This window comes from Etheostoma cragini, chromosome 5 (assembly GCF_013103735.1).
Source record: "Etheostoma cragini isolate CJK2018 chromosome 5, CSU_Ecrag_1.0, whole genome shotgun sequence".
In the NCBI taxonomy this organism is placed as follows: domain Eukaryota; kingdom Metazoa; phylum Chordata; class Actinopteri; order Perciformes; family Percidae; genus Etheostoma; species Etheostoma cragini.
Window position 1 is genome coordinate 2,845,663 of NC_048411.1, and position 12,680 is coordinate 2,858,342.

General features: G+C 43.0%; 1 protein-coding gene across 7 annotated transcripts in view; it reads right to left on the bottom strand.

The window, feature by feature from the left end:
* The window catches only part of LOC117944756 (tenascin-like), an 81,229-nt gene that overhangs the window by 2,416 nt on the left and 66,133 nt on the right, over window positions 1-12,680 (bottom strand). For 4 of the 7 annotated variants that reach the window (XM_034871863.1, XM_034871859.1, XM_034871861.1 and 1 more), the window contains 10 exons: window positions 8,937-9,059; window positions 7,883-8,026; window positions 7,570-7,689; window positions 6,043-6,186; window positions 5,140-5,270; window positions 4,912-5,044; window positions 3,838-3,989; window positions 2,857-2,953; window positions 2,316-2,477; window positions 524-687 (listed from right to left, as the gene is read on the bottom strand). In XM_034871863.1, coding sequence (XP_034727754.1) covers window positions 524-687; window positions 2,316-2,477; window positions 2,857-2,953; window positions 3,838-3,989; window positions 4,912-5,044; window positions 5,140-5,270; window positions 6,043-6,186; window positions 7,570-7,689; window positions 7,883-8,026; window positions 8,937-9,059 — 1,370 coding nt within the window. Of the gene's footprint in view, window positions 1-523; window positions 688-2,315; window positions 2,478-2,856; window positions 2,954-3,837; window positions 3,990-4,911; window positions 5,045-5,139; window positions 5,271-6,042; window positions 6,187-7,569; window positions 7,690-7,882; window positions 8,027-8,936; window positions 9,060-10,405; window positions 10,679-12,680 lie in introns of all 7 variants that reach the window. The other 3 variants (XM_034871857.1, XM_034871858.1, XM_034871856.1) reach the window with 1 other exon arrangement.

A 12,680-nucleotide genomic window follows, 5' to 3' on the forward strand; every position in this document is an offset into this window, starting at 1 on the left:
CCCCCCCCCCCCCCCCCCCCCCCCCCCCCCCCCACTCTGACATCTCTCCATTAGTGCACGTGTAGGTTCTGAGCATGTGTGGTAATTCAGGCCTGTGTGTAATGTGTGTAATAACAACAGAGTGTAAATTGTAAGTTCCCCTTCCGGGAATAATAAAGGATTTATTATCATTATTTTGTGCTATGTCTGCTTCACTTTGTTCATGTCCTAATCATAACATTTATTGTTGACTTACAATTTACTGCTTTTTATAACGAGATAAAATTAATACTGAGCAGAATTTAATTTAGCCGATTGGTCCAGCCCTCCACAACGCTCCCTGTTTCTAATGTGGCCCTTTGGGGAAATTAATTGCCCCCCCCCCTGCTCTAAACCCTCTGAAAGGCTGACCCGTGAACCCCATTAAGGACCCCTAGGAGCCCTTCAAAACCTGATGAACCCTCTTGAGGAGTCCTAGAATACCTGCTTATCTACCATCCAGACTAATGGGAGACCATTACCAACAGTAACCGAGATACTGCACCTTGCTGTGGCTGTTGTCTCCATAGCGTCCCATGAGGTTGACGCGGTGGCAGTTCTTGTACCAGAACGCTCCCTTATAGGACAGGGCACAGTTGGTGACGGCGATGTCGTTGTCGTGGTCGTAAGTGGAGAATGGACGCCCGTGATGGTACGTCATGGAGTCACCTGCAAAGACACACAGCAGAGGGAGCCGGATAAACGCTGGTACACTTTCTGTTACATTTATGTCACAGATGAACACGTCACGTGGCCAATACACGCCCAGAGAAGTCCGATTTTATTCTTTTCAGGTTCATGACAAAATGATGAATATATATGAAAACTCTTTCTGAATAGTTATGATGAAAATAGAGACAAATTCAACCTAAATAAAAGAGTAACCCTAACCAAGAAGTGTCCCCACAAATGTATAATATCTAAATCATAACAAATTCAAAGTAAATTTGATTTAAATGATATAAAAATGGACAAATCACACCTCTTCACAGAAAAATCATTGGAAAAATAATGACATTAAAATAATGTATTGGCTAATATAACAGTAGACCATGTTATACACACTCAGTTTACCATTTCATTTAGGCAAACACACATTGCACCATGACATCCAACCCTACAGAACACATCTCATGTACAGTCCCTGATGATCCCAGACATATCACCGGGTGGTCAGGGGCCAGCCGGGAGCACAGGGAAATCAGGGATGCATGTCTCTTGAACGGCCTTAACTAGGATTGGAATAGAAAAATCTAATTTTAATCCCAGTTCCTCAAAACAGTATTTAATTAAAGATGTTTAACGTAGCTGTGTAATGCATGTCATTATCCACTAGTGTTGTTTTATATCTTTTTGTTCGTTGTGATAACAAAAGTTAAAGGATAAGGGGATATCTTTATTTTATATTATTATGACAAGTGCTGTGTGTTTTTTTATCAAAAAATCTCATGAGTGTGTGTTAGAGAGCCTGTTATGTTTAAAATACTAGATGTGTGATGTGAACTCATATATGGTTTTAAATATGGTAGAGGGCCTGATATGCTTAGAAGCAGTCAGTGTGTGTGGTGCACAATTCAGATTTGGTTATGAATATGTTTTTATATAATTAATTACTGTCTGACACAATATCTTAACGTTACACTACTAATATGGTTATGGTAGCACAGAAATTCAGGCTTGAGTTTCTGTGCAGAAGGTTCTGTGTGTATCTCAGTTTGTGTGTATCTTAGTTTCTATGTCCGTGTGTGTGTGTGTGTGTGTTCAGGCATAGACTAAAGACTCTGCAATATTCTGCAGGCAGTGTCCTTTAAAGGTATCTTTCAATGTAACCAACCGCTTCACACACATTAGACCAGCAACACACCCACGGTTGTAAATCTGTCACTGTAACTTGCTTCACTCATACAATAAAGAGACTGTTTTCAGGGGAAGATTTTCAAAGTTGCTCAGAGGTGTCAGAGGTGACACAGAGGCTTCCCTTGCTGCAAGAATAATTGTAATTGGTCTCCTGTCGAGTACTGGAGAGATAGGTTTGGTTAACGAACTAAGGGTAATTATTAGAAATACCTGTCAGTGTGCCAAATGTGGATTAATCTGCCACTGACAGTAGTCACAAGCAAAGTGTTGTGACACCTCCTGTTTGACTAACTTTTGATAAAATCTACAGCGAGCAGCTGTTTTAAGAAATGACACCCAATTATATAAAAACACCTAATCACACATCTGTAAGCTGTTTTAGCATATGTGTGCCTTCAGTAGGCACCAACGGCTGTGCAGGCTGCAGAAGTCAGCGCTACCTGCTGTTCCACTGTATCCTCCTACGTGGACTTTGAAGCGGGTCCGGGGTTCAGAGACGGAGAACTTGTCGTACTGGGCGTAGGCTGTCTCTCCCTTATCTCTGAGGTCCACTCGCAGCTCGTACTGTCCTCCAGCTGTGATCTTATGCAGGTTGGAAAGACCTGAGGGACAGAGAACATCCTATATTAACTGGACGGACAGCAGAGACATCGATCCACTGATGGCTTTGAGAAGATATTATTATTATTATTATTATTTTTATCAGATAACGAATTATTTTACATGTTTCAAGGTGTATCTATTTCATTCCATTATCCAAATTGCAAAATCCACACTGGGGATCAATTAACAGTATACATTAGTATCGTTTATTCAATATGTTTTAGTCAAATTATAACTTAACAATTATTATAATTAAGTGGATCACTGAACCACAACTAGTCCGGTCCAAATCAAGCCATGGAATGCAATGCCACTGAAAACAATGGATGCTAAACATATTGATATGTCCATATCCTTAATATCCGAAGATTAAATTACCCAGCCAGAATTCATCGTTCATGTCACCAAAGCCAGCTGTGTAATTCTTCCAGTTGCGGAAAAACTCCAGTTTACCACTCTGTCGTCGGAGGAACACCTGGAAGAAGACAATATGTCAATATGAAGACAAAAGACAATGTGTCATCACGTCGAGTGAGCTGTATGTGAAATACATCTGACATTATCTTCCCATTCTTATATATAGTTTCAAAACAAAATGTCTAAGCCAAACAAGCACAAAAATATCATTCAACATTTTTTTCCCCCTAGGATTCTGGCACTTTTTGTTGAAGTATTTTTTTGTATTTGGTTGTCTTTTTAATGTTTTTTTTTGTAAAAAACATTTTGCTTATTCAACATTTTCTTTTACGTTTTTGACCCTTTTTTGTTGCCACTTTTGTCCCTTGTACGTTTTAGTTTTTTTCCCCACGTCTACCAACTCATAAAATGACTTCAACACTTATTCTTGGGATTCATCGACACTCAACCTAACTTTTAAGTTTAAAAAAGCAGAAATTTGCTATAAAATGTGAATAAAAACACCCAATATTGAATGAAAGCAGTGTCCTCCTGGTCCTTCCTTTTACTTGAGAAGAGCGTTAAATGGAACCATCCAATGTTAATTTTTGACCATTTGGTTGAAAGAAATCCAAATTTCTGATATGGACATTTTTTTTAAATGGGTCAAATTTGACCCAAAGAAAACAGGAGGGTTATACATCAAGCAGGCACAGCAGAGCTTAGACTCAAACATCAGCAGAGAAATGAATCACAATTGCTGAGTATTCGCTGATTGCTACGCCCAGAGCTCATGTTATTGTATTGTATGTGGCATTTTCTCCATCCATCCAACAAAAAACAGCCCAGAGCATTTTTTTCTCCTATCTCCCATCTCCCAGAATGCATCTGTGGTGTAGCCAGACCTTACTCCACAGCCCTGTGGAGACAGAGCTGGCTTTGCAAGTATAGCCAGTGACTTACAATCCATCCACCTCCATCGGTGCTCATGTCGCAGTAGACCTGGACGGGCTGGCTCTCATCCCCACCCAGATAGATGGTGTACAGGTCTGATGAGGTGTCTCCATTCAGAAGGGCCTGGGAGCAGTCCTTGGGGTGTCTGTACAGGACACCAGCTACAAACACAAGCACACAACACATGATACGACGGATAACCAAGAGAGAGACGGGATGGGGCTGCAAAATGATCCTCATACTGCAGTCGACTGAACTGGGTGCAGGGTGCACACGGATTGGCGGATCACTATGGCTACTGTTATGGCTGCGGGCACAGACTCACATGGGGCCACCCAGCATGGTTTGGGGGAGAGGCAGGGTACACCCTGGACACCAGTCCATCATAAGGATGACATCATAGATAAATGAACCCAATCTCACAATCTAAAAGTCTTGTTGTGTGGGAGGAAAGTGAACCACAGAGAACCTACCCAGCACCCTGCCACTGCATTATTAATAGTGTAATAAATACAGCTATTGCAATATATGCGACATATGTTGTAACAGGCTTGTGACGTTTTTCCACTGCGTGGAATCTACTCGACTCGCCTCAACTCTACTAGACTTTTTGGGTTTTCCATTACAAAAAAAGTCCCTGGTACTTTTTGTAGTACTACCTCAGTCGAGGTTCCAAGCGAGCTGAGGCGAGACCAGACGGGGACATGAAAACCTGCAGACTACGGATTGGTCGGAGACGGGGCTGCGGCAGGGGGTTCTCCTGAACAAACCGGCCGTGTTTGAATAGTTTATTCAGCATTTTTATTTAGTTTTTTGCTGCTTGCAGTCTCATTAGAAACTAATTTGCCTTCGCGCAAAACGCCAAGAATCAAAAACAACACACCTTCCATGTTCTGTGTGTGTGTTGCTATGTCAACCAGCCACAGCTCGCCTTAGGCGTGAGGTGGTACTAATCCACAATGAAAAAAAGGGGGACGGGGCACCCCGGTCTGGCCGAGTCGAGCAGGTACCATTAATAGAAAAACGCCATCAGAGCCCAGCAGGGCTGAGACCTGAGACCAGTGTGTTTCTGAGTCCACTCACTGGTGGTGAAGACAGTAGTGATGACTCGGCTTCTCTTGGGACCAGCGATGGCCTGCAGCTTGACTGAATACTCTGTGGAGGCGCTGAGCTGGGCCATGTTATAGGAGACAGCGTTGGGACTCAGGACCACCTCCTGAAGGAAGATTACATGGTCAGAAACAGGGTTCCCAAACACATTGTAAAGATTGAATGCCGTCCTAGATGTGTGGAGGTCTGGTGTCCACTCACACGGACAACGCCATCTGCCGACTCAAAGCTCAGGATGTATCCGGTGATGTCAGCCCGAGGTGGCTTCCACGTCAGCATACCGTTCTCTGTCTGAATGTTACTGGCTGCCAGGTCCAGAGGGGCGTCCACGTCTGAAAACACAACCGCTGTTTCAATCTGTTCATATGATACCTCCATCACTTTCTCCATCAGCTGTTTCAGTGCCTCTTTGTTTAGTTTTTTTAGTGTAGCAGTAGTTCATTTGAACATGTACATAAAACCTTAACATAAAATATATATACATACAGTCATGCATGCATATACAGTATGTATATAAAATGACAGATAAATAAGGTCATGTCAGCACAATCTTCCAAAATGATTGAAAGTCATTCAAAGAAAAAATTCCCATGTTCACAAAGGAGTGGGAACAAGTTCATTAACAACTTGTCAGGTCCGACCCCCTTTCTCTGTTTTATCCTTTAGTTAAATACACAGATGCAGACATACAGAACTACACACATTTACACTGTTTTTGTTTCTTTCCTTCCCTTTCTTATCCTTTCTTTACCATCTATCTATAGCAGATTAAATAATAACACATCCATACTAGACTGAGTACATAGATGCTAAGGAACCATACAGTCATTATGCAGTACTATGACTTTAAATCCATTTTTTATCCCTTTAATATATTCATTTAAAACAATGTCTTGAAATTGCTCATTGATGTACATGATTTCATCTCTTTACTGCAGCTGTTCCATAAAGGAACTCCTTTGCTTGTGAGGTCATTCATGTTTAATTAAGCTTTCATTCACATATGTCTACCTGACATCGCTTTGGCATCCTGCACTTTGACTGCTTTAACTGTGACATGTGAGTCAGTGAAGCTGAAATTAACTTCTGAGTAGGAATTCTCACCGGTGGTGAACTCTGTGGTGGTGGCTGCACTCTTGGCCAGGTCCCTCACAGCGTACACCTTCACAGTGTAGTGCGTGGCAGGCGTCAGGGAGCTCATCTCAAACTCCACGACGTTTCCTGACACGCGCTCCATCACTGGAGCCACTGCAACGACAGAGAAGACTGTTAGGGAGGGCCGACTGGATGGGACTGATACATTTTATTTAAATCTGCTCATCGGCACTGTTGTCTAAGGTCATCAACGTTCCTTCCTTCACATTAGATCGTCAGTGAAAGGCAGTAAAGATCATTTCATGTTCAGTATTTTAGCATCTCCATCATGAATCCACTAGTACAGTGCCCGTTCAAACTATGCCTGTTTGGAGCGGGCCTATTCCTTGGCCTGTGGTATTGCTGCTTGAAGCTTTCTCCAGAACCATTGTACCCCAAACTATAAGGAACCCCAAAGCACTCCGCAACCACACTGTATAGCCTACTACTGACTTACTGTGTACTCCTTCTTCAGAGTAAAACTCTGTACTACCACATTTACCTGACAGACGTGGCAGGTAGATTCAGAATGTATTCACAAAATAACACACTTTAAATTCATATGTGGAGTAATTAGAGACATTTCCCTCATGATTGACTAATGGACTGATGGCGGTGCGCCATGCGCCACCCAATCCGGTCCGTTATGAGAGCCAATCAGCATGTATCTACATTAATCAACCATCGGAACGTTTGTGTGTGTGTGTGTGTGTGTGTGTGCAGAGAGAGAGAGACAGAGGGGGTGGAAAGAAAAGGTGGAAGGTGGACGTTTTTCTCTAATTATATTTAAGTGTTGTCTTTTTTTTCAACAATGTTGCATGTTGATATCACTACAGTCAGCATTTAATTGCATGTCTCATCTCGTGATATATTGTCGTTTATAAATTTAACTTTCACTTCAGCAGAGATTTTGATTTCCAAAGAGGTTAGCAGCACACTTGAACAACCGGACCCAGGGCGAGCATAGAGGTTGATTCTACATGAGAGGGAACAAGTGGTGAATTTACAGCTCACAGCAACTTAACATGATATGGTGTCTATCCAATCTAATGTCAAAATGTCTTTTGATTGAGTTTCCTCTAAGCAAAAAGATACGAGTGAATTTAAGCTGGGCTTTTATTGTGAAGGGTAGAACATGATTTTATCGAGTTTCTTCTCAGGGAAAAGCTGAGTGAATTTAGACTGGACCTTTGTTGTGAAGAATAGACATGGAAGAGCCAGTGTTATGGCAGCGCTTTTTTTTAGATGTTCTAATTTTTTTCACACTTTAATATCCAACGCTGTCCAAACTGCCCCAAATTCCAAACCCCAAGTTTATTGGGTAACCAGGAAACCAAGTATGAATTAGAAACACACACACACACACACACACACCCCTACAGAGGCTTCCCGATTTATTAGAGCTATACAGTGGCGTTTTATGTACAACATGTGTGTTTATATCTATGCGTATTGTCTGTGTTTGATGGTGTGTTCGCGTGTGTTTGCACTACATACCCGAGTCTGCGCTGTAGGTGATGACGTAGCCGTCTACAGTGGCGATGGCGGGCTGCCAGAGCAACAGGGCCTCAGTGTCTGTGATGTTGACTGCAGTCAGACCACGGGGTTTATCCAGAGCTGTGAAACACACACACACACACACACACACACACACACACACACACACGATCACAAAACTGACAAATCTAGGCAAATACACATGTCTTTAAGAGCTTTAAGAGCATGTGTGTGTGTGTGTGTGTGTGTTTCTGTGTGTTTCTGTGTGTTTCTGTGTGTGTGTGTTAGTGCGTGATCCATCCATCAGTCCTACCGGTGGTGACGCTGTCTGATCCAGGCTCACTCTCCCTTTGACCCTTGACAGCAATTACGGTGACCTCATAGGTGACCCCGGGGGTCAGATTGGGCAGCACGGTCTGAGACTCCGAGCCGTCCACTGTCAGAGTCTTCGCATTACCTGCAAGTCCAAACCACAAGTTAAGATATCAGAAGTTCGGCTGGACTAGATGACCTGCTTCTTTTCCACTCCAAAGAATCATGGCTCACGTAGAGAGGAGGGTGCATCTCATTTGTCATACCCCATTAATCTCAACTGAGACAGTGTCAAGATTGTAATGGATTTTTCCATTCATAGTTGTTTAACTTATTTCTGGTGTTAAGGCTTGTGTCGTCTTCCGTCAAAATCAATAGTTTTGTTGACGCTTATTAGCAATGTTTTTAACTTTTTTTTTTTACATTTTTGCCCCATTTTTACACATTTTTGATGCTTTTTTCAAATGTTTGTCACTTTTCAACAGTCTTTTTTTGTAAAAACTTTTGTTTTACAGTTATTTTTGGGATCTTATAGTCAATAAACCTCATTCATAGGAAATTATACCTAATGTACCTAATATTATTTTCAGAGAGTGAAGTCTGCGTGGTATGTTAATTGGTATTAAAAGGTGAAAAAAAATTCATTTCATTCAAATCAACTTCCTGTTCCATCTTTGTGCCAGGCTTTTGACACTTTTGTGTTTTTCTATTTGACGTTCTACTGATTATTTTCATTTGCTCTGGACCTCTCATGCCTTATTCAGAAGAAATACCTTTAACCCGTCACTAGGGGGCAGAAGCAGCCTATCATTGGAGAAAAGAGTTTGCCCTGCAGATGATGGAGGACTGAACTGACTGATAGGTCAGCAATAACACAGCAGGGCGAATGTCCATACTGGCTATGAAGTCATTCATAAACTGGAATATAAAACTATTATTGCTAAGGGCTAAATCTTAATGTTGTAAATTCCTTTCTTCACTTGTTTTACAGTTTTGGTCAGTTTTGTAAATCATGTGACAGTGGCTAGATGGTACCTGTTTTGCAGGACACTGACCTCCATGAGCAGGCACGTAGGTGACCCTGTAGCTGTCCACCCGTGCTCTGGGAACCCCCCAGTGAACGGTGGCCGACGTGTCCGTGACATCAGAGAAGCGGAAACCCTTGGGTGGACCCACATCTGGCACAAACAAGACATACCCAGTAGGCAGGGGCAAACATAGACAAAATATAGCTTTAGTTGATATATTGTGTGCTTTTCAAGACTGGCGAGGACAGGACAACAGAACACACGGTATGTCTGTCACATCGTCCAATACATTTACATAAATTAGTGGCTCTGCTTCAGAATTGACAGAAGACAAGAAAAGACACACATGAATAACATGTTATTGTAGCCAAGGCAGATCCACCACTGAAAGGAACGCGTTAAGAAGTGAAAGAGAGCATGTAAGAGAGAGCGAGGTAGACAGACAAAGGGGCCTGGGGATGCCCGGCTCACGGTGGGACCCTTCTTGGCTAACAGCGAGCCACAGTATCTCGCGTGACAGACCTGAGGAGATTAACTTGCCCCCATTTCATGGCAACACAAAAGTGAAACATGCGCCACACAACCCAAGAGTAAAGCCTTACCCCCAGGGAGTACAGGACACGCACACACACACCCGTTCTATTTGACACAGACAACTGAGCCCCACCAAAGCACACTTCACAAAGAGCGACCCGGACACATGTGGCCGGGCAGTTAAGACAACATTTAGGAGGACGACCGGACAGAGCCAACACAATCAAAGTAGCGGAGTAAAGAGCTTAAAGAGCTGAGTAAATTTCCTGAAGGTTGTGGGGGTGGGGTGGTACATGACATGACATTTGAAAGCCTTTCTGATTGATTTGGGTTGAAGCTGCTTGGCTCTATGTGCAGATATTCACCATCTTTAAATTAGAACTTCTCATTGATCCACAATTATATTAATTTAAGGTTGTGTTGCCATTCAATCCATCATGGGATACTTATTCCCTATTATAACCAAGACATTACTACATTAATAATGCATCAGCAATAAAGATGCTTCATATCCAGCATATCAGACTGGCCAAGACCCATTTTCAAAAGAAGGTTGATGTCAGTAAAGCCATGTATCAGTCTTCTTCTGATCCAGCAGCAGTCATGGGGCCCTGAGATGAGCGGCCCATGTGGATCCAGACTCTGCTCTCTGATATTGCTGTGAACCAATCAGAAGCACTGACAGACTAACACATAGCATCTGACTCAAGGCACATAAGGCAGCCATGTAAACCATCATCATTAAAACAGATCGTATATACACAACAATACACAACGCTCTGTTAACAGGTTAGCAGACAAAACATCAGGACACAGGTGTTAATGATCATGTTTTCATGCTGTTACCATTAAGCCAAATGTGACAAGATTGGACATTACTACACATTGACCACGCTGACAAGACCAGTGCAGAGTTTCAGTTCACAGCTCTGATTTCTCTTTTCTATCCCTTCACCGTGTACCTGTTCTCACCCACTCCATTACAGACTTAGAGCTTCTTCCCAAAATGAGCCCAAAGATTTCGACTTTGTACTCTGTGTCCTCGGCGAGATCTGTGATAGCTGTGCTCCACTCCTCACCACCCAGCACCAGCTCTCTTGGTTGGCCTGGGCCCTCGGCCTGGCTGACCATTACCACAAAGGTGTCGAAGGCTTCCTCTTCAGCCGTCCAGGCCAACCTAAAGCTCTCAGAGGTGACGTCGGAGACAACGAGAGCCTGCATCTCCGGTTCGGCCTCTGAGTAACAGGGGAAAGTCAGTGTGCTTTGAAATGGGTGGAACATGGCAGCGAAAGAGAGTGTATCAGGGTAAATGACAGTGTTGGTTACATAAAAAGCTACGCATCAGAACCTGAGTTGGCAGAGCGGAAAGAGTTGAAGGAAAAAAACCTCAGGTTAATGAGCCTTGACTGGCCATTCAAAGGCACGGTGGTTAGTAAGATTGAAAACGGATAAAGACAGAATTGTAGATAAACAATATATTAGTCTGACCTAGGGCTGCCACTTTTTATTCGGCAAACTACAGTTTGACCGTTGGAGAAATATTCCACAACCAATTTTTAAAAGTCTCCTTGAATGAAACGATCAGGCTGAAGCTTGGACTCCAGCAGGGCCGTTGCTGTCTGTCTAACTGCTAATTATTGGCCTCTACACCAACTGTTCTTCATAGATAATCACCAAACCATCTGAGAAGTAACATGAGCATTTTGGACTTGATACCATTGATGAAAACTGTAGGGAAGTAAAGGCAACATTGATAACGGTAACAACTTTAAAAGGCACTCTAAAACAAATAGGTGCGTCTTTGCTAATTATTTAGTTCTAAAAGAACTACTATCACTCACAGAGCTAGTAGCGGTACTACTGGAGCTGAGATACCTGCAAGTCAGTCACTGCGGCCCTGACTTTTCTCTCTTCTTCCTCTCCAATGGCCCGTTTACTCCTTCTTGGCTTTTACCAAATGAAAGCCTGCTAACTTGCTAACTAACCGTTGGCGGGCTTTCTATTAGCTTCGTCGCTAAAAGGGCAATAGTTCAATGACTCGTCTCCCATAACAGACTGCCATCCATTCCTGTTTTGTAGAGCAGTTAATACTCCAACAGTGGAGTTTAAATATAAGTGCCTAGTGCAACACATCTAAAAGACTAAATGCAATTTCCTCCAATCTGGGCTTAGACCTGGTTCTGTTCACCCAATAAGCACTGCTAGAGGGCTTGATATTGGTCAATTGTCCTTAAAATATGGACAGATTTACAGCGCCCACAAAAGAATCCATGGCAATAAGAACAAATCACATCAATCTCATTGGAATCCATTGATTTCACTGCAGACCTTTGCCATCTTTTATGTTGATGTGTCTGAGCCTTATGTCTGCACCTGAAATTATTAAAATTAAACAAATTCCATTATTCTTCAAATTCATCCAAACTTCATTTTTTTGAAATAGTAACAGCCCTGGTCTGATGAGGATCTTATTACTCTGCAATCACAGGAATTTCAAAGTAAAAAGGCTTTGTCGATCTACAGCTGCTTCCTTTTAGAAAAGTGCAGTGCAGTAGCCTACAATGCAAAAGCTGGTAGTCAAGCAGTCATTAGCAGCAGCTAATAATGGCAGTGATAGTGAGAGAGGCTGTAAGACCACAGGAGTCTACAGCTGAGTCTGTGCAGAGCATGAGTCGGCCGAAGCTAATTAGCTGGAGAAACTTCCGGTAGCAGCACAGATGGATCCACGGACCAGACAAAGCTTTTAAAAGCAGCCGGTATAGAAGCAGATATAAGTAAGCCCAGGAAAGCCAGCCCAACACCAGTGCTCATTAAAACACTAGACCAAATGCGAGGGTCTCAGGGGTCCTTGAACTAGCCTGAATCCCCTTTTTATTGTGAGTAAAATGGCATGAGGCATTTGTTGCGAGAAGAGGTGGTGGAAATGAGAAGCAGAGCACACAAATCCCAGGGAGCTGTCACTCTTCATTAGCCACCGGGCGGCTTTAGCTGGTCAGTGGAAGAGAGGGAGGGCCACATCCATCAGCTAACATGTGCTAGCTTGCTACTGTGTTCACCCTCGCAGCACCACCCCTTCTATCCCTCTACTCCATATCCCTTCACACCCCTAAGACCTAAGGGAGCACAATCCCGGCTCACAAAAGGGAGCCTGTTATTGGAGGAGGTCTGCGCCGGCGCCAGCTAACTTGCTGAAAAGGGGGTCTGCAAACGAAAGACCAGAGCTGGTTCCAGTCTCGC